The following is a 24,851-nucleotide window of genomic DNA, read 5'->3' on the forward strand; positions in this document are numbered from 1 at the left end:
CCCATCACAACCCCCCATCATTCTGCCCACAGTGGATGAGGGCGCCTTTACCTCTCAGCTGCTGGAAGCAGGAGGCACTGCTGTCTGGCTCCAGGGGGTGCCTCAGGACCCCGTTGCTGGGCTTGGGTCTCTCGTATTCTCTTTCGGGGAGCATGGCCTGCTCGCTCTCCATGGCGGGGTCTGAGTGCGGGGGCAGGGACTGTGGAAACCCGAACATCAAGAGGGAAGAGAAGAAGAGTAAGGCACCGCAGAGCAGAAAGCCACCCCACCAGGCTCCGATCCAGCGGGGGTCGTCCGGAGTGATGTCCAGGTTACCTGCAAACGGAAAGAGCACAGCTCAGTGGGAGAAGCTGCAGCTGCGCTCCAGGAATTCTGCTGAGGATTTAAGTCACCTGCACAGGGAAGCCAAGTGCTCTAGAAACGGCCGGGCGGGAGAGGACCGGCTGCTGGCTACGAAGCCTATTGTTCCACCATGGCGTTTCTGCTTCCCTCAAAGCTGGAGACCGATCACATTCCCTCCTTAATTTTCTTGTCTACCCTGTGTTTAGATCAGTATAAACAAAAACAGTGAGAAGCCAGACAGTCTCTGAATTGAGGCTGGAACTGACTGACTCGGCAGAGCTGCCAAGGTGTGCTCACGAAAACACAAAGAAATGTTTACTGTCAAGGGTGGATTTTCACCAGGTGTACTTACTCTTCGTCTCCAAAGAAACAGCTCATCTGAGATCCCACTCGACACCCCACTCCCTGTCTTAGATTAGGTTTACAGCATATGAGTGGAGGCACAGAACGGGGGTTAAGAGCATGGCCCCTGGAGCCAGGCTGCTTGGACTGCAATCCTGCTCCCTTCTCTCTGTGTAAGCGCAGGCCAGTGGAGTACGAACTAAGACCAGATGGACGGACGGCTCCAGGAAGAGTAATGGCCACAGACACAAAATGAGCACCTCGCCATTTGTAAAAGTCCATTTATAAGACAGATTTGAACTCTCTATGCCTCAGTTTACTCATCTGTACAATAACAATGATGACTGCATTACTTACCTTACAGGCTCGCCAGGAAGATCAAATGAAGCACGGCAGACAAAGTGCTCAGAATAGTGCCTGGCGTGTACTCGAGCACTCGACTGATGGTACCTTGTTATTTGTGGCTATTTATGGGTCTTCTGGTTTCAAGCTGCTAGTGGAGAGGTTAACTCAAACCCTGTCGGTGGACTGTGGTTTGGCACCAGCCCTCAATTAGAAAGCTTCACAACCAACTCACATGCTTAAAGGTGCTATACGCGTGGTCTGGCTGCCTTGTGCTGTTGTTTCTTTGCATTTGCCAGCCAAAGTCACGAGAACATAAACTACAGCTTACTTTGTGGTAGAGCTTTTACTATCTCTTTACAACTGCCTTGCATAGCAGCACTCCCAGATGAGCTGCTTAGAAACATCTCTTCGATGATAAATCGTGCCCCTGGAGCACGGAAGGAGATTCTTGGAGATCTGGGCCATGGCGTATGAGCTAAGAGCAAAAGGGCTGCAGGCCTAGACCAGATGGATGCACAGCTCTGGGAAGAGTAATGACCACAGACACCAAATGAGCACCTCGCCATTTATAAAATGCTCTCCCCGAAGTCTCCTTGAGGGCTTCCTCTGCACCAGGCATTACGCAGAGCACACTCTTAACTGTGCCGGCCAACCGTCCCCACCACCCTACAAGGTAGGACTTTTATTATCCCCATTTTATATACATTGGGAAACCGAGGCTTAGAAAGGTTAGGTTCCTTGCCTAGGTTCACAGAGTTAAAGATTGGAACACAGGTATTCATGTGCCATGCTCTATACCCCTCTGTTCCGCTTCCCTTGTTGACTGGACTTCGTTTGGGGCTCCCTGTAGGGCCCTGGGTAAATGACTAATTCCTGTGCTTTGTGCAACAGGTCTAAGACCATGGGCTCTTCCAGTAGGTGGCAAGTGGCCTTTGGAACACTGGGGGTCTCCATCCTGGAGAGCTTGACACACACCCAGCAGCAATAACTACAGCACTACTGTGGACCAGAGGCTTCTGCGCAGCTGCATGCTGGAGAGGAGAGAGTGTAAGCTTTGAGGGCTTGAATCTTAGCTCTGTCACTTACTAGCAGGTGACACTGGGCAAGTTACTTACCTTCCCTGGGCCTTAGCCGCATCATTTGCAAAATAAAGATGACATCCACCTACGGTAGTTGCAAGGATGGGTGGTAATAAGCAAGAACCACCTGACACGTAGCAGGCTCTTCACATACAGTAGCACTTACTATTTTCGTTTTTATGTATATTTGTATATGAAGAGGAGTTTTAATATATGGATTTTTAAAAAGGGATACGGCATGGGGAAACAAAGGCGATTCAGAAAGTATCTTTATGCAAACGAAGGAAGAGAAAAGGAAGTGAAATTGCCTGGGTAGCTGAACAGGAATGTTTTCACTCGTCACTTACTGTGTTTCCTCACCTGCTGCCAAGCAATGCATGAAAACAAAAGACAGCAAAAGGGAGCTGAAGAGCTTCCCTCCATTGTCTGTGCGCTCCATAAAGGAGGAATCGAAAAGCTGGCAGATGTGAGTGGGTAAAGAGAGAGAAATCCTAGCAGTTGTTTGGGGGAACAAAATTAGTAGCACGTAGAAAGTCGTGTTTTAGCGAGGAAGTTAGTGACTGCTTGATGTGTGAGGAAACATCCCAGGGACGGGGACGGAGGGTGGGGGGAGGCGGCTGTTCATGTGAACGTGTCACCTCACTCCCTGCAGGCACGGGTGTGTGCGTGGAAAGCTGGTGTCTGCTGGCAATTGGAAGGACAGGGAAGAGCATGTCGTCTGTGTCAGAGCCACAGCTCACCTGTCGTCCGGGCGAGGAGGAGAAGGGCCTGATGAAGGCGGGCGGAGGGCAGGATTTTGTAGATCCAGGAAAATCATCACTGACTATTCTGGGAAGTATTGATTTTTTCCCCTCCATTTCAGTGGTCCAGAGCACTGTGGCGGGGAAGGAAGCAACGTGCTGAGGAGAAAGCACACAGCTATGGGGTGCGCTGCCTCGGGACGGGGAGGCTGGTGCACAGAGGGGAATTCTAGAATGTTCTGGGGAAGACAACTGACCAGCACTCGAACCTAGTCTGAGAAACGCCTTCTCTGAGGTACTTCTTTTCTCTATTCATCTCTATGACTAACATTTTTAAGAGGCAGTTTGGCCAGTGAGGGTGAAAAATCTCCCTCCACTTGTCTGGCAATCGCCAATGCTCGGTACATATTCTTGAGTGACGGTCGTCTACGAGCTGGCAGAGAATGCGTGGGAGACAGTTCCAAAGTCTGCACTTGAACCTCCTCTTCCGAAGACAAGGGAGATTATACCTCCCACGCTCTGTGATGTTAGGTGTGGCCACATGCCACAAGAGTTTTTCCCATAAAATGTGAACAGAGGGGACACGTGTCACTTCTGGATGGAAGTATGTACGCGCTGGTGCGTGACATCCCATGTTCTTTCTTCCTAAGATGGTCTCTGACAGGCTACAATGAAATGTCCCCCACTGACCTGTACTGGATCTAAAGCATGAACAAAAAAGAAACCTTTAGTATTCTAAGCCACTGAGATGTGGGAGCTGTTTGTTACTGCAGCATAACCTGGCCTGCCCTGACTAGTATGCCAGGCTTAGGAAATAAAAATCTGTAAGACAGCGGTCCTGGGAAGGCTTGACATAGCAAAAGTATTGTGTGAGGTACAGGTAGAGGGAAAGGCTTGAAAACCTCTTTACTTGTCTATCTGGTTCTCATCAGTGTCTTGACTTTAAAAAAATTACTGCCATTTCAGCCTTTTCGTGAAGGCTGCTTTCACGAAGATGCCCAGAACAAAACAGAGAAGCTCCCATCTGTCTCATTTACTCAGATGCATCAAGTTGCCAGTGAAACCAGACACATGGATGAAGAAAGACGCTGAGCAGAATGGCATGGAGACAGTGTCCCAGGCTGAGCGGACGGCCTGAGCAAAGGTGTGGCACACTCAGGGGACTCTAGGTAGACAGGCTAAGCTCCCTCTGGCCACGTGTCCACCCTGCGGTCACTCCGGGCACTGAGAAAAGATGCTGTTTCACTCTCGGGGGAGTCTGTGGGGTGTGGGAGTGGAGAACCACGAGGGCAGGAAGAGCCCCACGCACGGAGCAGCGCGAGGGAAACGTCTGCCTGTCGTGAGGCTGGGCAAGTGCACCCCAAGCTCACCTTTGCACAGGCGTCAACGGGCACGGAAGGTTTTCTCCTCCACTAGAGCCATTTTTCTAACCTTCCACTCCTGGCATGTGACTCTGGCTTGCTCTCGTTTGTGCTGGGTAAGCTGAGCGAGCTGCCGACAGCTGTTTGCTCTATGCCCACAGTCGAGGCAACATACGGGCTCACTGAAGTTTCCATCCATATCGCTGGGAAGAGGGTTAAAGCAGTCTGAACTCCCCGCCCCCACCCCACCAGGGAAGATACCTGAGACTGTGAGAAGAGCAGGTCAAAGCAAACTGGGGACATTTACTTCTCACTCCTGGGCCATGCTGATGTGTATGAGCTACTATGGCTATTTGGACTTTTTTCTTTCCAAGTTCATTTACTTATTTAACCTAGTTTGGCAAACTTTTGCTGTGGGACTCAAGAATTCCAAGGGAATCACGAAGTTACACACCTGATTAGAAACTGGAGGCCGGGAGGGGCTGAGGGCGGAGGGTGGCATCAGAACGTGCAGCATCCCAGCCGCTGGGCTAATGAGAACAAAACGAAGGCATCCAGCAGCAGCAGCCAGCACTCAGAACGGCAGAGCAGGAGGCTCAGCCTGGCGACCTTTTCTGTCAAGCAAACAGATGGCCGTATCTTGTTCCAGCTGCAAACACCATGCAGCCGTCTACGAGGCCGGCTGGTATGTGCTTCAGGACAAGAAAGCGTGGACATGCTGGTGAGGTTAGGTCATATCAGCAAGGCCTTTGTCCAGGGAAGGGGGGCCTTCTGGCTAAATTCTTGGAGAGGTTTCAGGGAAGCAAGTTGCTCTGTCAAGAGAGGGACTTTGAGGTCAGAGGGGCCTGGGGACAAATCCTTGCTCTGTCCCTTACTAGCTGTGGAAACTGCTAACCTCTCAGGTTCACCATACCTGCATTTTATGCCAGGCACTGTGCTCGATGCTTCGTAAGACCGACTCATGCCAGCCACACACGCACCCCTGAGGTGTCGTGTCCTCAGGATCGTAGGACTCGGGGTGTGGTCAGGATTCGAGCGGAGGTCTCATTTCAATGCTCCAACTCTTAACCACTGTGTGATGACACCTCATCTAACAGGATCTACACCTCCATGGGAACGTTCTGAGCTTCCAATGAGGCAATCTATGCGCAGCTTTAATAAGTGGCCCACTCATGGCTGTCATCTTACTAACCTTCTTCTAATAAGCCCACAATGTTAAGCCTGGTCACTTCAATGATTAGGGGCCCGCTCTGCCAACAAGTCGTCCTTTTCTCAAGGTCCTGTCCTTCTCTGGATTTCAATTTCACAAAGACATTGTAAAGAAGAAATTCTGGAGGCACCATCCTATCTTCCTCCAGCTCCCAGGGACAAATGCAGACGGAAGGCAGTAGCTGCAGAATCCCCGTGTCTAAGCACAGCTGGCCGAGCGCCCTGGCAAGCTCCCTCTGGAGTGTCTCCCCGTAGCCGGCCCGTTCCTATAACCAACCCTCCCCGCACCCCGGCTGCATCTGCCCACAGGCCTCAGCCAGGCTTCCTCATGGACTCTCCCTTCAGCGCTGCCAGGCTGCCAGGGGACATCACATCCTCTCTTCCACATGCCCTGCAACGAGGGCCCTCCATGGACCTGCCTTGAGGCCACTGCTTTTCCTGGAACCCCCGATCTCAGCTGGGATTTCAGAAACAGTGGTTGTGTGCGTGGCCCCTGTACATTCACGCCTAAGGAAATGTTCCCACACCTCAGCCCTCAAGAAGTGCTCTGTTTTAGCTAAGTGAGGAAAAGATAGGAGGGGCTTAAAGAATTGAGAGCCCCCTCTCCCTCAAATACAGCCCAAATCCACTTACAGATGACAAGTTTCAGTCACAGATTAGAAACAATAAAAATTGCCAGAAACTATAGAATTCTGTGGCTGACTCCCGAGTAGAATAAATGATATTCTTCTGCCCTCTACTGGTGAAGAGCCGTGCCAACCCTCACAGTGCCTCCGGGAAGGATGCGGACAAAGACCCTGACTCGCGATAGTGCATCCTACCCTTCCTCAGAAACAGCTGGGGACACCCGCCATCCACCTGTCAGCGGAGCAGGCTGCCATCAGCACGATGCCCAGGCAGAATGGAAAAGCGCCCATCTGTCTTACACACATGGGGGCATCAGGTTGCCAACGAACCTGGAACCATGGGTGGTGTTGCTTCACGCTGGGCCTTGACGGGTGAACAAAGATGTTGACCAGAGTGGGATGGGAACAGCATTCTAGCCCGAAGGAACAGCCTCAGCAAACTGAGAACACTGGGAGTGGACAGACTAAGCCCCCTCCAGCCTCTTGTCGACCCCTGGTCATTGCAGGCACTGAGAAAAGATGCTGTTTCATTCTCAGGAGGAGTCTGGTGAGAGGAATCTTGGGTGGAAACACCTGCATGCTGGCCCAGGAGCTCCAGGTTTCATACAGATACACCCCTTGGACTGGGTACATCCCTGCCCCCTCTAACACTCTCCTTCCTCCTTTGTAAAATGAAAGAGTTGGGAGATAATGACGTCTGAGGTTCTTTTTGGCTTAGAGATTCTGGTCCTTCACAGGCCTGGGTTCAAGGCCACCACTGATATACTGACAACAAAATATGCTGCCCGGCCACTTTGCTACTCCTCAAGGTAGCTGTCCCGCTGCACCAGGAGTACTCCCTTTGCATTGCCTCTGCTAGCTCTCTTATGCTGCCTTCAGTGCCACGGTGGAGGCTTGCTTTTCCGTCTACACAGCAAGATGCAGGGTTGTTTCTCTTCCCGGCCCACCCCTCACCCCGCTCGCTAGGAACAGGGTTCAAAGGGACAGCCGACTGCTGGAACACAGCAGCCACTCGATTACCTCCCGGACAGATCCAGCACTCTAAAAGAATAAATAAACGTGGCTGCATCTGATCTCTTGTTCCCCACTTGGAAATTTGTAACATCATTAGCTACAAGTAAATATATCAGTGGGATTAATGGAGTGAATCACAGAGCGACTTGATTGGATTTAAAACCACGTTATTTCTTTGGGGTGAATTAGTTAATTTAGCACTGTCGAGGGATGATGGATTGAGAATCCGGGGACCGAGAGTTCTTATCGATCCTGAGAATAGATTGGCACGAGGAGGAGAAGCTGAAATGGCTTCTCACCCTGTTTTCCTAGAGAAAGGAAACGTGGCTTCGATACTTGTTCAACTGTACGGAAACACAGTGTTCTCTTGCAGGCACGGGGTAGAGTTGGGACCACGTATGGTAGGCAGCATCTCAGAGGGTCCCCAAAGATCCCCACCCCCTGGTATTCACATCGCTGTGTAATAATTCCTTCTCCTTCAGAGTAGACTTGCACAAGGGCCTGGCATCTAACACACAGAACGCAGAAGTAACGAGATGTCACTTCTGAGATTAGGTTACAAAAAGGCTGTGGCTCCTGTCTCAGGTGCTGTCTCTCACCTTCTCTTGGGTTGCTTGCTCCAGGGCGGCCATGCTGAGGCAGCGCTGGAGAGAGGGCCACGGGAGTGGGCAGGGAAGCACATCCTCTCCCTGCCAAGCCTCGAGAGGACCTCAGACCAGGCTCGTACCTTGCAATACCCTGACCGCAGCCTCCCATGAGACCCTCAGCCAGAACCGCCTAGTTAAGCTCTCCTGTATTCCAGACCCACAGAAACAATTGTCAGATGATAAATGTCTGTTGTTTTAGGTCATTATTTAGGGTCATTTGTTACACCATAGAAAACTAATACACCACATGACTCACTTTGCCCCATGAAACACGAGAGGAAACTGTGTGTGTCATTTCTGAGCAGAAGCTCCATGGGCCAGTGTGGGACTTGCCGCAGAGTGGTTTCCTGCCTAGGCCACCGTGCAAGCTGGGGTCGGGATGGAGCTCTGTGAGGCTGGGCCCCAGGTGGCCATGATGAACCAAGGCTGCTCCGGCCCCACTAACCTACACTGGACATGCAGTGTGACCGAGAAATGAGCTCTGGTTGCACAAAATCACGTGGATCTGGGGGTGCAGTCATCACAGCATAACCTAGCCCACCCTACTAGCATGCTGCTCAACCCCAGAATCATGGACTGGGGGGCCCAGAGCATTCTGAGAAAAACATTTGCTTTTCCCACTAAAAACACGAGTTTTGCATAAAATGGTTTTGAATGTGGATACTTCCTCACAAAGCCACCACAACAGTGTCTTATAAAAGGATTTTCAAATATTCTGTCTCACTGATCCCATTCGCACACTTGCACTTCCAGAACACGTGCTCCAACTTTCAGTTTAGAAAGCAGGGTCCTCGTGTAGGTAAATGGGTCAACACTCAATGAGTATGCACCAGCGGCATTTCCACACATACGCTCTCACAAAATTCCTAAAATAGCGCTTAGAGGCGGATATAATTATTGTTACTACCCTCAATTTACAGATGAGTAAAATAAAGATTTCAGGAGTAAAATCAACTATTGGGGATTATCCGGCCTCTAGGTAGAAGTTGGTAGAACTCACACTTGAGTCTAAACCAGTACCCCTGGCTCTTTCCATCTGATCTCAGCGAGGCCCCAGCTACTGAGGCAGATGCATTAAGGCAGCTCTTGGTAAGAAGGTTTCAGAACCTGCAGGCTGAAGCCTCCTCTTTATGAGGCAGGAAAGGCTTACAGACAACAGTCAGAAATCGAGAAATGTTCCTTACTTGTGTCAATGAAGACCGCATCCACGTAGATTTTGGTACAGAAAGAGCCCAGGATAAACCCGCAGGCTGGTCCAAATACCAGCATCGTGAACAGGATTCCTGAAAGAAGAAGATGAAAGATTTGATTACAAAACAGAGACCATTCAATGAGCAAAATCAGCAAAGGTCAAGGAGATTATTTTACATTGATCGGACGAGATGTCTGATTATACAAATGACATTACAGGAATTAGTCTAAAACTCCTAAAGGTGAAAGCTAGTATTTCTAATTTTGGGGAACTGTATTGAAGCACTGCATATCATGGTAGAATTCTTTAGAATTTTGGCAGATTGTTTTGAAATATCTGTGGGCCCTAGTGCACTTACTTTTAGAGGACTTTCCCCCATGTCAATTGAACATGTGAAAATACATCCACATCTATCATTAAATATTTTTCTGCCATCAACAGTTTTGAAAGGATTTTTATAATTTTGCTTGCATATTTATTTGGCTTTATGTAACTCATTTAATCTAGGTTGGCTAAGATTTGCCAGCACTCATTGTGAAAACTCAGGAATTCTTGTGAAGTGACAAGAATCTAAGCCACAGTTTTTTTTCCAAATGTCATGAAATGCTTATAAGCCCCTAAATTTAGCAAATCACCAAGTTCACACAATGGTATGCTTTGAGAACATTTAATTTGATACTTACTAATTCCGATTTTGCAATTCCCCCCGCCCCCCCATATTTTGAAGTCATTATGTTGTTGTGTTGTTGTTGCCGTAACAGCTGTTCGGGATGTAAGTTTTTTTGTAGGACTTGAGAAGATGACAGGCCCTGGGTGGTGCTTTCAGTATCTGGTGGATATAGTACCTGGATTTTTGCACAGACTTTTTAGATCATTCTGGGAAAAGCACTGAGCCCAAACTAAAACCCACAGGTTCTATCTATTTAATTAAATTTCATTTTGGTAGACATTTCCTGAGCATTGACAGTTCCTTAAGCCCTGGGGATAAAAATAAGAGTAAAGAAGTAGCCTTTTCTTTATGAAGCTGGCCATCTGATGGGGAAAATCAATACATGGGTAATTCCAACCCAAACAGACAGCTCGAAGGGTGGGTGCGAACAGGGCCATACGGGCACCTAAAGAACAGGGCAAGCTCAGCGCAGGGCACCTCTCCAGCCCGGTCTGTTTGCAGGGGTAGGTCAACTCAGCCCGAATTTTCTCAGTGATGTCATCGTGGAACGAATCCAATATTCACCCACTCAATCGACATTTACTGAGCTCCTTCCCTGAGTCAAGCACTATCTGTAGGGTTGGGGATCCAGCATTGAACCAGTCAAAAATCCCGGCCTTCGTAAAGCTCGGAGAGGGGAAAAACAACCTCAGAAACTGTAGACAGGAACTCAAATGGTTGCTAAATACTGGACAAAGGAAGCCATGTCTTCCCAACTTACAGACAGGAACCCGAACGCCAGGGCAAGCCCCTGAAGGAGGCTTATAGAAATGTTCGATGAAGAAAAGAATGAGAAAAGATGTTTTATATTACAGGAACATGGCTGAATCCAGCCTCAGCATAATCCTACTCCATGATTTGAAACCTGGAAGTTCAGCTGTCTCAAAATAGTCACTCCATAGCCAGCCAGAGACCCTTATTCCCATTAATAAGAGGAATCTTTAAAGATGAAAATGTGCCACTTTGGAGAGCAGCAAGCAGCAATGTCCATGTTATTAGCACATTCCCTCCAGTTTGTCATAACTGAGATTAAGATAACCAGAGAAAATTGGGAGGCGGCTATTGGAAAAGTCTGAAACACAAGGATCTTTCAGGTGTGGGCTAGAATTTGGGGGGCTGGCCCTAGTGGAGTTAGGGAGCAGAACTCGTCTTGGCCCCTTTCTTCGGGGGAGGGAAGAGCAGTTGGAAGAGACAGCAGCGGGGGGCGGCGGGTGGGGGCATGTAAAGCAGCTGTCCCAGGCAGGAGCAGAGCCCAGCCCAGACTGAAGGGATTTCTGCCTTAGGGCGAAGTCTTGAAGCCAGCCACGTCCTCCCGTCCAGGCTGCAGGCTGCGGTGGGTGAGCCACCGGTCAGAGTTACGGGCACTCTAAGACAGCCCAGCAAGCAAACTAGCTGCTCAGGCCTTTCCAAAAGAAAGGGACACAGGGCCCAGGAAGACAGCTGTCCTGCTGAGGGTACTGCACATACTCTTGTCACTCAAAATCAAAGTTCTCAGATCTGACCCTTGGCAGCCCCACCCCCACCACCCATCATAACACATCCTCCTTTCATTAAAATGAAATAAATCCTCCAAACAACATGATCATCACTGAGCCATGCCCTAAAGACCAAATGATGAAAATTACCATTAATACTTAATCAGTGGGAAAAAAAGAAACAGCCAAGAGCTGCTGGTGAAGAGATGGTGCCATTACCCTACCCTTGGGGACGGTGGAGATGAGAGCAGGACGGCCCAGACACCACGGAACAGCTGGGGCTCCCCAGGCCCTGGGCCTCCCGTCCTCGTGCAGAGAAGGAAGGGCGTCCCTCAAGCTGCTGACCTCGGCCGTCCACGGGAGCCCCAGAGGGTTCAGACTGGTCAGTGGTCTGGGCTGGTGGCTCAGACAGGGGACAGCAGTGACCTGCTGTGGGGACACCATGCCCCAAGGCAGCCTCTCCACCCAGCCGAGGGCACTTCCCACTCCAGATCTTCTAAGGCAGGGTGTGGGTTTGCGCCCCATCTGGGCTGTGGCTTTCCATTTTAGCAGGTTGGAAGCTCTCCTCCAACACCAGAGAAACCCAACAGGACCCGACTCCAAAAACCAAAGAAAGATGCCAGGCGCGTGTACTTCTGTGTGAAGGGCATCTCCCCCCTCAGATGAAATCTCTAGGGGCATTTCCTAAGTCACTGCCCCTCAGAGCGATGTCCAGGCAAACCCCCAGCAGCAGTGTGTTCTCGAGCACTTTTCACAGGTGGGGACGTGGGAGGGACCTTCACGCGTCAAAAAGTGTCCTTTCACCGCAGAAATACCGCAGTGCAGTGACTCGAATGAAGTGGCCTCAGAGGGCACAGCCCGGGGTCTTCGGGAAAAGTTGGTCTCCTGAGCATGTGCGCGGCAGGCTACACTCACAGAAAGGTTACTGCTGGACTTGCTTCCTTGGCTGTTGCTTGAATCCACCCCGCCAGGCTGTGGTTTCGTTCTTACTTGTTTACAAAGCCGCCCCCAATGTTCTGCCTCGACGGGAGAGAAACAGATTGTCAGGCACTAAATTCCAGGGTGTGCGGCACGGAGGGCCAGCGCCTCCAGGCGCAGGAGAGATGCTCGCTGGCCCAGTGCTGAGCCCTGCTGTCCCGGGATCCGTGTGAGCGGTGAGGAGGGGAGAGCCCGGGACAGGGAGCGGAGAGGCTGAAGGCACCTTGTGCGCCGCCACCCCATGTGACAGGAAGCGTTTCACATGCTTAACCTCCTGGAATCCTTTCAATGACCTGACAGGGAAACCCGCTGGGCCCATTTCATAGCTGAAGAAATGAAATCTGGGAGGTTTAGGGGCGGGCCCAGAATGCAGCAAGATGGCAGCATGGTGCGAGGGATCCGAAGCCAGGTTTCTCCAGCCCCCTAAGGGGAAAGCCTAGGTAAGAGCATGAATGCCTGGGTTCAAATCTCAGCTCTACCACTTCCCAGCTCTGTGAACCCTGGACAAGGTATATTTTACCTCCTCACGTCTCAGTTTCCTCATTTGCAAAATGGAGGTAATAATAGTCTGATGTCACAAGGTTGTGGCGAGGATTTAATGACCTCATGTTTGCAAACCTCTTAGAACAGTGTCTGGCACACAGAAGCAGCCAGGGGAGCGTTTGTGTGGGGTTCGATACCCAATCTCTCCTACTATGATGAAAGCCAGGGTGCACCTCGGTTCTTGGTCTCTCCCTTTCCAAAGCTCACGTCACCCTCCGTACCTAATTCCAAGATCCACCCTCAGCGGGAGTGGGGCTGGGCCAGGCCCAGGGGAGGGTTCTTGCCGGGAAGCCGCTGCAATCCAGAGCCTCGGCAGGGGCCAGACGGACCGCTCGCCAGGCCAAGCACGTTGCACGCTGGATGTGAAGCTGGCTTCCCAGGGACAAGATGACCGGACAAAGGGAGCAGGGGCCTTGTGTGGGAATGGGATGACCCCTGTGGTGACCTGGCATCCTGGTCTGTGCACAGGCCTTCTGTAAAGTGCATTAGCACAAATCTTCAGTTCCCAAACTGTGTGCCCAGGCGCACAGGGGAATTAGGGCTGCAGATGGAATTAAGGTTGCTAATCAGCTGACCTTAAAATAAAAAAATTACACTGGATTGTCCCCATGGGCCCAATGTCATCACAGGGTCCTTTAAATGTGGAAGAGGGAAGCAGAGGAGTCAGAGAAGGAGCTGTGACGCCAGAACCAGGGAGGGGGCATCGTGAGAAAGACGCGACTAGTCGTGCTGGCTCTGAAGACAGTGGGCAGCCTCTGGAAGCTGGAAAAGGCAAAAAATGTATTTTCTCCCCCAGAAGGGACCGCAGCCCTGCCAGCACCTTGATTTTAGCCCAGGGAGACCATTATGGACTTCTGACCTCCAGAAACATAAGAAAACCAATTTGTCTTGTTTGATGTCACTAAATGTGTGGTACTTTATTATAGCAGTGATAGGAAACTACTACAGCTGGTGAGCAAATCTGAGGAAGGGCTGCGTGAAATTCCAAGGCCTCTCAGATCTTTTAACTGCTCTTATGCATTAAAAGGATGTTGCATGAAGTGTTTGTGTTAATTATCTGACCACAGAACCTTTTTTTGTGGGTCGTTTGTCAGACCTGGTGTTGCACAGTCTGAGACACTGGAGTAGACGCCACGTCCCCCGAGGCAGAGACGGTGCCTCATTCTTCTTTATGTTCCTAGTCGGGCCGGTGTTGATGCACCACGAGCTCATGTTTGTGCAAGGACCTGTGACAGAGAGCAGTCGCATGCGGCCTGCGCAAGCTCGCCCGGCCAGGGAGGGCAGAGCTGGGACTCGGACTGCGACCTGCAACCCCCTGCCCAGTGCTCTTTCCCGAGCCCCTCTGCACGTGCTGCTCTCAGCGCTGGGGACCCTCCATTCAACATGCCGCCATCTAGATGCAATGTGACCATGGGACTCACCGCTGAGCCTTCACCAGGGGTCAGGCCAGGTGCACATAACCAGGAGAAGAATTTGGAAATACAACCAGAAACTTCTATTTGGAATTTAGTGGTCCAGGAAGAAATATTCAATTTTATTACTATTACTGACACATGATAATTAACAAAAGTGCCAAGGAGCACCATGTTTGCGGAATGTGACAAACTGATTCTAAGTTGTTCATGGAAATGCTAAGGGCCAAGACCAGTCTAGACATTTTCGAAGAAGCCGAACAGTTGTCAAGAGTTGGCCTAGCAGATGTCAGGATTTCTCTTAACGCAATAATGATGAAGACAGTGTGCTTTAGGCACAAGGAACAACAAATATACCAATGAAACAAAAGAGACAGCCCAGAAACAGACCCGCGCCTACACGGACACCTGACTTACGACAAAGTGGACATCGTAAAGCAGTGACACAAAGGATGATCTTTTTCATAAATGCTGCTGAAACAATTTGAAATTATAGCAAGAAAAAACCAACCCCACCTCACAGCATGTGTGAAAATTAATTCTAAGTGGATTAGAGACCTTAAGTGTGAAAACGAAGCAATAAAGCTTCTAGAAGATGATAAAGTACCTTTATGATGTTGGGTGTAGGGAAAAATTTCTTAAACCTAACAGAAAGCACTAGCTATTGAAAGAAAAGATTGACAAATCAGTCTACGTTACAATCAACAACTTCATTTGTCAGATTCAACAGAACAGCCCACTAGGAAAGTAAAAATGTAGGAAAATACATGCGTCACATACTTCTTTTTACAACATACATAAGAATCAGAGTGCTCCTACCTAAGACTATATAAAATGACTATAAGTTAATGATAAGAAGACAAAACAGTAGAAAAATGCACAGAATCATTAACGGGCATCTCACAAAAGAGGAAATCCAAATGAATATGAAAACATGAAAAATATCAAACACATGAAAATATGAAAAAACGCTCAATGGCACTATAATTTAGAAAAATGTAAATTCAAACCTCAATGAACTACCATTACATTCTCAGCTGGTTAATGAGTTTGATGATACAAAGTGCTGGCAAGGGTCTGGAACTTCTGTACCCTGCTAGTATGAGTGTAAACTGGACAACCACTTCAGCAATGTCTGAAAAACTGGAGATAAATTAATTCAATGAGACACAATTCTTACTCCTAGGTAAACACCCCACAGGAAACATGTTGACGTTCTGGGACGTGCATCCAAGAATGCCTGGATCAGTGCTGTTTGTAAGATTTTCAAACTGGAAACATCTCAAATGCCTATATAAACAATTTGTCAGTTGTGATCTCTCCACACTCTAGGATACAGCAAAGAAAACAAATTATCCACAGGACGATCACCAACAATATGGATGAATCTTAAAGATACGATGCCAAGGAAAAGAACACATACTGGTGGGATTCCACTTACACAGGATTTAAAACAGCAATATTAAACTCTTTGGTGACATATACCGAAGCAGTCAAACTATAAAGAAAACCGGGGAAGTGGACGTGATAGAAGTCAGGATTGTGGTTACTGCCGGGGCAGGCAGGAGTTATGACCACGAAGGAGCCTGGCAGTGTCGGGGTGGGGGAGGGGGTCCTCCGGAGCTGCTTTGTGCTTGACTTGTTTACAGGCTACCTGGGTGTTTGTTTCACAACCAATTCTAAGGGGTAGATCTACACTTTGTGCAAAAACATGGTTGTTATGTTTTTCATACAGACACACGTATGCGTACCTGTGATATATGTGATAACAGATACATATATCCAAGCGGCTACTGATTAAGCACTTACTGTATGATGCAGAGACTGCGCTACGTGATTGATACATGTTATCTGCCGATTCCTTCCAGCAATGCAGTGAGTTAGGTGCCATCATCTCATCGCATTGTTTTGTCCAAGGAACTGAGGCTCATTTAAGCAGCTTGCCCCATGGCATGTGGCTTCTAGGTAGCGGCTTAACTACTGTACGCTTCTGCAGAACTGCATCCCCAGTTAGCTTGAGCACAAGAAAACAAGCTTAAAGAACAAAAACCAAATGGAATTCCAAACTCTGCTATTCAAAAGCAGCTGCTTGAAATGAGGAAGCCATTTACATGCACGGACACGCCACTCAGAAATCAAAACCGGCAGCGGGGAGGCCCTGCGATACCAATCCCACCAGGGGTGCGAGGCAGGTGGGGTGCGGTGAAGAGTGGGATCTGGCGCTGGGCTGGATGTGAGCCAGGTGCCACCACTTCACTGCCGGGAAACCTGGGAGGTCCCTGAGCGTCTCTATGCTGGTTCCTGCATCTGAAGGATGCTAATAAGGCATATTTGACACGGCTGTAGTGAGGAATACGTGAAAGCAAATGTAGGTCCGGTGTGACCCGACACAGGTGAAGCACTTTACAAACGTCGGTTTCCACCGATGCCTACAGTGGAAGACACCGTGGGTGCCTGTTCCCCCCAATTCCATCCGGCCCTGAGTCTTCCGCAGCCAGGCTCACTTGAAGGCCTGCTCTTGGCAGAGACGCCAGCACCGGCTGGCTACGGTGGCACACGCAGCACTGTGTGCAGAGAATGTGAACCCTTCCTTCTGAACCTCTATTTTTCTCTTTGCCAAGGCATGGCATGGGGCCTGGGTCCGTGTGCGCAGCCTGCCAGGGCTGGGAGAGAGGAGCGTGGACTGCCCGAGGAGCTGCCGGCACCTGCCACCTGGCGGCAGGAGCTCTGTATGCCGCTGAAAGCAAAGGCGGACAGGCCCTTGAGAGACCCAGGGACTTCTGCCAGCATCTCTACTCACTCCGCAAATGAAGCAAATCCATTGGTATTTCTGCCTCGGTCTCCCTGAGTGGACAAAAACACAGAGACCATCTGCCTGCAGGGAGGGGCAGTGACAGGTGTGTCTGCGAGCGCGGTACCACTGCTCCTTGTGCCTCGGTGCCCGCTTCTGTAAAATGGGCTGACAAAAACCCCCACCTCCTAGGGAGCCTCTGAGGATCAGATGCATAAATGCACAAAAAGGGCTTCAGATCAGTTCCTGGAACGTAGACATTCTCTATAAACATTAGCTATTATCTGTTCTTCTCACTGGTGCCTCCAATAGCAGGATTTTCCTTTTCTGCTTTCTGAGTTTTACTTTTTTGATCACTTAGGTAAGTGATGCTTATTTCAGAGAATGTGGAAAATATAGCATCATATCAAGAAATAACATCATTATCATACTTATCTTTAGCTATTATTGTATTTGTATTGTATTTCTTCCCTACGTGTTTTCCATTCATAGACAGTATACATTAATTGAAAAACAAAACCCCTTTTATTCATTTTAATAGAAACACACGCTCATTAAGGCCGACCTGAGAATAAACCGAGCACAGAGAGGCAGCACGACACAGTGGCCAAGGACACAGACCCTGGAGCTGGATGGCCAGGGCTTGCAGTCACTAGCTATGTGACCTTCGGAAAGTTCCTTACCTTCTCTGGGCCTCTGCACTCTCACCTGAGAGTGGGGTCACTAATAGTTTTGATGTTTAAGTGATTAATGCCTGACAGGGACCTTCTGCAGTGCCTGGCCTACAGCACGTTTTAGCTATCGTTACCGTAAAAACGACGACACAAATCGCCACCTCTCCCCACCCAGAAAGAACCACTGATAGCCATTTAGATATTCCCTTCTAGTCTGTGCCTATGCACAAGGTTTATTTTGTAGAGTAATTTTAAAAAAATAAATACTCAACGTAGCTCTCCTAATGACAGAAAGCCCGGAGACAAACGATAAGACTCTCTAAAGAATACATTCCTGAAGGGTGGAATCATCTATTGCAACAGAACTTCAGGTGCTGAGGGAACAGAATTGCAAGGACCAGGCATTTCTTGGCTGTCCTTGGGAGGGTGGTGGAGGACGGACCCAGTGTTCTCGGGAGTCACGCTGCCCAGCGCCCAAGCCCCTGCTGGGCTCCTCCTGACCGGGGAAGGGCAACTGAGGACACTGAGATCTCATGTGACAGTCCTGACTTCCTAACAGTGACTGGGACAACACCACGCAGGGCACCGGAAGGGCAGAGCTCAGGGTTCTGTGTGTGACAAAGTGAGAGATCCCTCCGGGAGAAGTCTGTGGTTTCCTTTGGAGGGATCCTAAGATTTGCCTGGTACAACCTAGAAACAAGAAAACGGTCTCTCCTGTAGTGTCGCTCTGAGCTGGCACGTGTGGGTGAAGGCATCTACCTCCTTAGAAGGAAAGCAGTTTAATTAATCTTTTGGTTTTGTCCAATTATAAAGGTATTTGGAAATACCATCATCCTACCACCCTGAAGCTGGCATTTCTTCAGGTCTTTATCCCTTCTGACACATTTGAGGTCAAACGATAATTCTTGCGACTCCTTGACAAGTATTATGACATTCTTTTTGTAGATGAGAAAACAGAAGCTCAGAGAGGTCAGTCAGTTGCCTCAAGGTCACACAGCTTGTACACGGTAGAAGTGGAGTGGAACTCAGGCCTTCAGGACCTAGTTTTTAGGAAAAGAGTCGATATCATGGCATAGTGGTGAAGGCTTTGGAATCAGCCAGACCCAACTCCAACCAGGGTGGAGTCCTGGTTACACATCTCAATTTTTGCATGATTCAGTTCCCAACTCTGAGTGTGGGAACGAGAACAGCTACCTTGCAGAACAGTGAGGATATGCAATGCACGCAAAGCTTCTACTGTCTGCAACGTAACAGATGCTCTCGAGAATTATCTCGTGTCTCAGGAATGGCAAATCTGAGAATGGAGGCCTGCGTGGCTGGCCTCCCCTAGGCCCGTGTCTCTTTAGCTGGGCTCAGGGTAGTTTTAACCCTAGGTGGTCCCCTCAGGTGGGTAGAGTGAGGTGGAAATTTGGGTTGGCTGTGGCTCGTCCCCACTAGAGGGCAGCACCAGCCTAGAAAAGAGTGATTCCAGGCTCGCTGAACACCCTTGTCCTGCACTTCCTAACTGCCAGTGACACCCTCCATCAGAGCTTTGCTTTGCTCATCTCCCACTTGCCTTCCGTGCCCTCAATTTATACAAATGTATTCCCGTGTCTTGAAACCTGCAGGCTGAACGTTCTCCCTTCAGAAGGAGAGTTCTGTATCATACGTGCATGAATAAAACATGATCCGTAAACAGCAGGAAACCTGCAAAACATGCAATACATATTTATCCGGTGCCCAGTGCCGACTGCCTGCCAGCATTACGTAACTGACCTTGCTTATGTCTGAGGAGGCGACGGAGGAGGGGGATGGAGAGGGCGAAGAGGTGACCGTTCATCGAGCGCATATTACGTGCCAGACACTGCGCATAATTTGTGCGACAGAATTATCTCCTGCAAAGTTCATCAGCAAAACAGCACGCTAAGGTTGCTAAGCCCACCAGCTCATGCACCCCTCCCCACATTATCACACCTTTTGCCCCTTAGGTCAGATACATCTCTGGGTCTCAAACTTGGCTGCACATTAGAATCACCTGGGAAACTTTAAAAAAATATTAATCCCTGGGTCCTACCCCTGAAGATTCAGATGAAGCTGGTCTGGGGTGCAGCCTGCGCACTGGGCTTTTCCCAAAGTCCCCAGGTGAGTCTACCTGGACTAGAGAGTATCTGCCCTTGTTCACCTTGACCGAGCTTTCTTTCCCATTAGGAAGCACCGGCAGTGGCACCGGCACTGATCGAAGAACCAGCTGGTATGCGAAGTGCATCTGGGCCCGCAGGTTATGGGCAGGACATGGACGCTATCTGATATCTGCCCTGCGAGGTGGAGGGGCAGTCAGTCACTACATGTGACCAGTCCGAGGACACCGAGCATGGTGGTAGAACCTGAATCTCTTGTGCAGTCAGCGAGAGCAGCTTTATGTGCTGCCACAATTGTGCACACTCAGCTATAGGACTCTGCCTGGTGTACCCAGCATGGCCCCCGGGACATGAGGTGTGGACCCTAGCCCTGTCCATCTCTGGGCCCTGCTGGTGCTCGTCGTCAACCCCATCTCTCTCTCTCCTCCAGGCCCCTAGCAGTGCATCAAAGTCCTACCCCCCATGCAAAGCCTGCCTTAAATACCACCTCCTCCAAGGGGCTTTCCTAGATTTTCTTTTTTTCCTTTGCCTTCCCTCTTCTGCTATAGCAGGTGGGCTGAGGCTTATTTTATAGTTCTGCTTATAGTCTGCCTGGATGCAAAACCGAAAGTTCCATGTATTGAGCATGTCATAATAGTTGTAGGCTCAGGGAAGGCAGAGACCATGTTCAAAAACAAACAACAAAAGTCTTCTTTCCCATGGGGGCAGTACGACCCTTTGCTTGGAGGAGGGACCAAGTTTGTTTGTTGAACAGTAAACTGATTACCACCTAGGCCTGGGGGACATAAGAAGCCCTAGAATCGTGGAGAAGGTTGTTTCTAGTAGACGTCATCCTACAAGGCTAGACTATTTCAGGACGCTCACTGGTCAAAGCTGCAGCTGTTGCCAGTCTTGGCTTCTCAACCCAGCTAACAGAAGCTGCTTCTCTTTCTCTCCAGCCCCTGCAGGGCCTTACTGGGGCAAAGGCATATGCCTCTCTGGCTTGCTGGCGACAGGCAGGAAACGTGCCCCAAAAACAACAGAGTGTGCCTTCCTGAAGGGCCCACATCCTGTTTGTGGGCCAAGTAGGGTCCTCCCAGACACTCTCTAGGGACATCCTATCGGATGCGGGTCTTTCCGGCTCCCTGCTGGCCCCACCCCAGCTTCCAGCAGCGGTCAGTGAAGAGACGGCAGGGCCTGGTGTCCCGAGTCCGGGCTTGGAGGCTCTGCAGGGCCACTCGGCAGCAGGGGGCTGTGCTCCAGGCACGCGGCCCCTCAGCCTTGGCGACACCATCTGTGAAACTGGGCAGTGACCTTCCCTGCTCACCTGCTGTTACTGAACTCTGTCCCCTGCAAATCCAAGCCGAAGCCCCGGTCCCCGCTACTCAGTGTGTGACTGTATTTGGACAGTGGCCTTTAAGGAGGTGATTTCGTTAAACTGAGGCCTTAGGGTGGGCCCTAGGTCACTCTGACTGGTGTCCTTATAAGAACTCTGGACACAGAGTGACACCGGGGCTGTGCATGCACAGAGCAAAGACCACGCGAGGACGCAGCGAGGAGGAGAGGCCTCAGGGGAAACCAAACCTGCCCACACCTTGATCTCAGACTTCCGGCCTCCGAAACTGTGAGAAGATAAACAGCTACTGTTTGAGCCACAGTGTATGGCACTTTGTTACGGCAGCCCCAGCAAGCTAACACAGCTCCTGAGGCTGGCGTGAGGGTCACTGTGGCCACATGTGACAGACGGGGGTAGGGGGGGTGGAGGGCAGAGAGAGAGAGAGAGAGAGAGGGAGGGAGGGAGGGAGGGAGAGAACCTGGAAGGTGTAGTGTGCCACCCAGGTGGCGTGGGGTATTTTAGATGCACACGTGCAGCCAATGACCGTGAACGAAGCCCTGGCTTCATTCCTGAGGGTTCCTGAATGACCTGGGGGTCGTTCCTGACCCCCAGATGTCAGGAGGGAATCAATGTACCGCACACCTGTACGGGCCCTGCCCTGGTCAGGACTGGCTGGATGGAAAACCAGCAGGGAGCTCTGACGTGTGGCACCCTCGTCTTATTTATGACCTCTGGACCCCTCGCCGTGCCCAGCTGGGGGCAGGCTTGGAAGTAAGTTTCCTAAAGGTTGTGCACAAGACAAACCGTTTTCTCACAGAGCGTGAGCTTAAGGGGCAGAAAAACCACAGGACGTCAGACGAGGAGCCTACCCGTGCACAGCACCGGGCCGAGCTGGTTTGGAAGCAGGTCTAGCGCTAGTGAGGGCGACGGCGCTGGCACCCGGCAGGCTGAGGGCTGGGTTCCGGCACTTTCCCTGCACTCGCTCGTTTAACGCTCACCACAACCCCATGAGCGGGTAGATATCCCACCGTGTCGCACCCAAGGAACTGAGGCGTCAAGAGATCAAGTAACTCGCCCAACGATACATGTAAATGGGAAGCGGAAATGACAAGGAGGCGAAGGATTTAGCAAAAGGGAGGAAGGCGGGAAGAAGGCAGGCCAGGGAACGCGCAGCCTGGGAGAGGCCCAGGACCTGAGGCGGGCGGTTAGGGGAGCCCTGGGAAACCGGGAAGGGTTGGGGTGCGGCTCTGCAGGAGAGGGCCCAGCCGCGCTGGTCACCGGGACGCGCTGAGGTCAGGCTATCGCACGCCTGTCGCAGGGAGCATGGGCAGGTCTGGGCCCTGGCGTGTCCTGCTCGAGCTCTGTGTCGGGAAGATAAACCTGGAGGTAGGACGCGCGGGCAACGGAGGGAACGCGAGCCAGCAGGCAGCAGGGACCAGTCGGGATTCAGTGTGGCCCTGGGGCCAGGACGTGGACTTGGACCAGCTGGGCCCCAGCTGGAGCCGCAGCTGCCTCTGGCCCGACTGCGGGAGAGGAGGTGCGGTTTCGCCTCTTCCCGCAGGGGGCGCTGCGCCCCAGCCCGCGCATCAGAGTGAGTCAGAGCCGGGCCGGTGGACTCGCAGGGCCTGCAGTACCTCCTTCCCCTCGCTAGGCTGGCGGCGTCCCAGACAGCTCCTCTAGAAGAGGTTTGTCTTGCCACCTCCTGGGGCCCAGCCTGCATCTTCAAAGGATGCTTTAGATGCCATGGTGGATTTTCGTGGGGCCTCAGGGAGGCGTGCGCTACAGAGCGCTGCCATGGAGTCCCCGAGGCTCGGAAAACCTCAGGCGTGAGCCCGCACCTCAGGGATGCAGCAGGCCCGTATCAGAGGTCAGGCCCTGTGCCAGCTGGCTCTGGGGACAGGCCAGCCCCAGTAGACAGGGCCCCCAAAGTCAATTCACAGTTCTTGGTGAGTATTTCTCACTCCCATTCACTGGCGTGCTCAGGTGTTCACCCAACGGGGACATGGCGACCTAATTCTGTCTTCGCTGCTGGACAGTGGAAAACCCACTGCCACCTCGATCCAGCCCCACCGATGCCATCCCTAAGGACAACAGCAAAATGACTTTCCATTAAATACCTGCCCTGTGCCACGGGCTTTAGATGTCGTGCATAATTTAATCCTCCTAACAGCTCTGAGATGTAGGTGTCTTCATCTCCAGTTTACAAATGAAGAAACTGAGGCACGGAGACACTAGAGCACCAGCCTACGGCCACACCACTGCACGGTACCCCGGTCCTGTAAGATCCTGCACTTCTTCCCACTGACCTCTCAGCAAGAGGAAACAGCAGCAGGAAGGTTGAGGGCCATGGAAACCCTTCTAACTCTAAATTAATTTTAAAGAAATCTAATTAATTCCAAAGAAACCAGCATCTGCGATCACTGGAGACCCTGCTCTGAGTCGTAACCCACCTGGCCCTGAGGGAGGCAGAATTGGACTCGAGTGCCACGGGGGACTCTACTTGGGACTCCAATCCTCACTCACTGCATGGGGGGACTTCTGACCTCAGTTTACCCATCCTAGACTCGTGTGCCCTCAACAAGTGTGAGCTCTACTATCAGAGGAAACCGCGGCAAATGCTCAGGCATGTCCTTGTCACCAGAGGGAGCCAGACGCCTTCTCATGCCAGGGGCTGCCTGCCTCACAGCGTGGCGGGGGCTGTGCAGGTCAAGACAGGAGGGTCACCGGCTCCTCTGAGGGCATCCCCCACCCCACCGGTAGGAGGTCACGGCGGGGGCCAATGAGTTTGGCAGATCTGTGGTTATCAGTGAATGTCTCTACGGTGCGTCTGTCAAGGAAACAACGATTTCCCACATGCCCAAGAAGGGAAGGGAAGCCTCTGTTACCCCAACCGCGGGGCCTCGAGTTCCCCAACCTCATGCAGTCTGTACTTGACTCAATCCATCTTCCTAGAACCAGCGGAATCATGCCTCTCCCCTATTTTAAACTGTCAGGGGCTCCCTACTTTACAATATAAAGTCTAGACTTTGGCCTGGCAGTGTCACGGGTAGGGACAGGGTCTTGATATGAGGCTGCATGACTATATGCTGTGCTGGGGGGACTGGCCTCTGACAGCAGGCTGGGGACACCCAGACAGGCGGGGTCAGAGCACACCCTGAAGGGCTGCGCTGACCCGGCTCTGATGCTCACGTACAGTGTCCAAGGCGGCCAGTGAGCACCAGAGCCAGCCTGAGCAGCGAGTCAGAATCCGGCACGGGGGGAAGGGAGAGTGGGCTAGTGGCGGATCCCTAGGGCGCTATCAGTGGATCCAGGCCCACATTCCCGAACAGGAGAGGCATTCCCTCTGCAGGAACAAACGAGCAGAGCCTCTGATCACGCACAGGGTACACCACGGGGATGGGAGCTGGACCCTGGGATAAAGCAGAAATCCCACCATCAAAACTGTATCCTGCACCCAGAAAACCTGACAGCAGCAACATCCTGAATATGCCGCAAAACATGGGCTGCAGCTACAGAAACCCTTCCTGTCCACAGGCCGGGCCAGTGTGCTGAGGTTCTGACTGGGACAGGCAGACTGTAGAGGTGCCAGCCAGGTGGGGCCAGCTGCAGGCATCAGCTGCATTCTCACCCCTGCAACCTCACCTCCAGCAGTGCCCTATGCCATGGGTTTTGCTTGGAGAACTGTGGAAAACAGTCCAGGTGTGAGTGAAATGCAAATTTCACCCTGATGTTTCACTAAGGGGGACATGGCTGCTTGCTTACATGACAGTCTGCTGATTCCGGAGCCGGGAGAAATTCAAGGATGGATTGTTAAACCCTGGATTTATGTATTCTGCAAGAAGGGAGCCATCACTGTCAGAAGTCAACAGAGTTCAGCAGGAACGAGTCATGCCAGACCAACTTCATTTCCTCTGTGGTTTCTGATAGGGTCAGGAGGCTG

The 24,851-nt window shown here is 51.1% G+C and overlaps 1 protein-coding gene across 1 annotated transcript in view; it reads right to left on the bottom strand.

The window, feature by feature from the left end:
- The window catches only part of SLCO3A1 (solute carrier organic anion transporter family, member 3A1), a 335,490-nt gene that overhangs the window by 68,919 nt on the left and 241,720 nt on the right, over positions 1-24,851 (bottom strand). Inside the window, exons 3-4 of the mRNA XM_012643783.1 lie at positions 8,890-8,988; positions 52-315 (exon numbers count right to left, since the gene is read on the bottom strand). Of these exons, the coding sequence (XP_012499237.1) occupies positions 52-315; positions 8,890-8,988 (363 nt within the window). The remainder of the gene's footprint in view (positions 1-51; positions 316-8,889; positions 8,989-24,851) is intronic.

Source organism: Propithecus coquereli, unplaced genomic scaffold (assembly GCF_000956105.1).
Source record: "Propithecus coquereli isolate 6110/MARCELLA unplaced genomic scaffold, Pcoq_1.0 Scaffold20, whole genome shotgun sequence".
NCBI classification, from domain to species: Eukaryota; Metazoa; Chordata; class Mammalia; order Primates; family Indriidae; genus Propithecus; species Propithecus coquereli.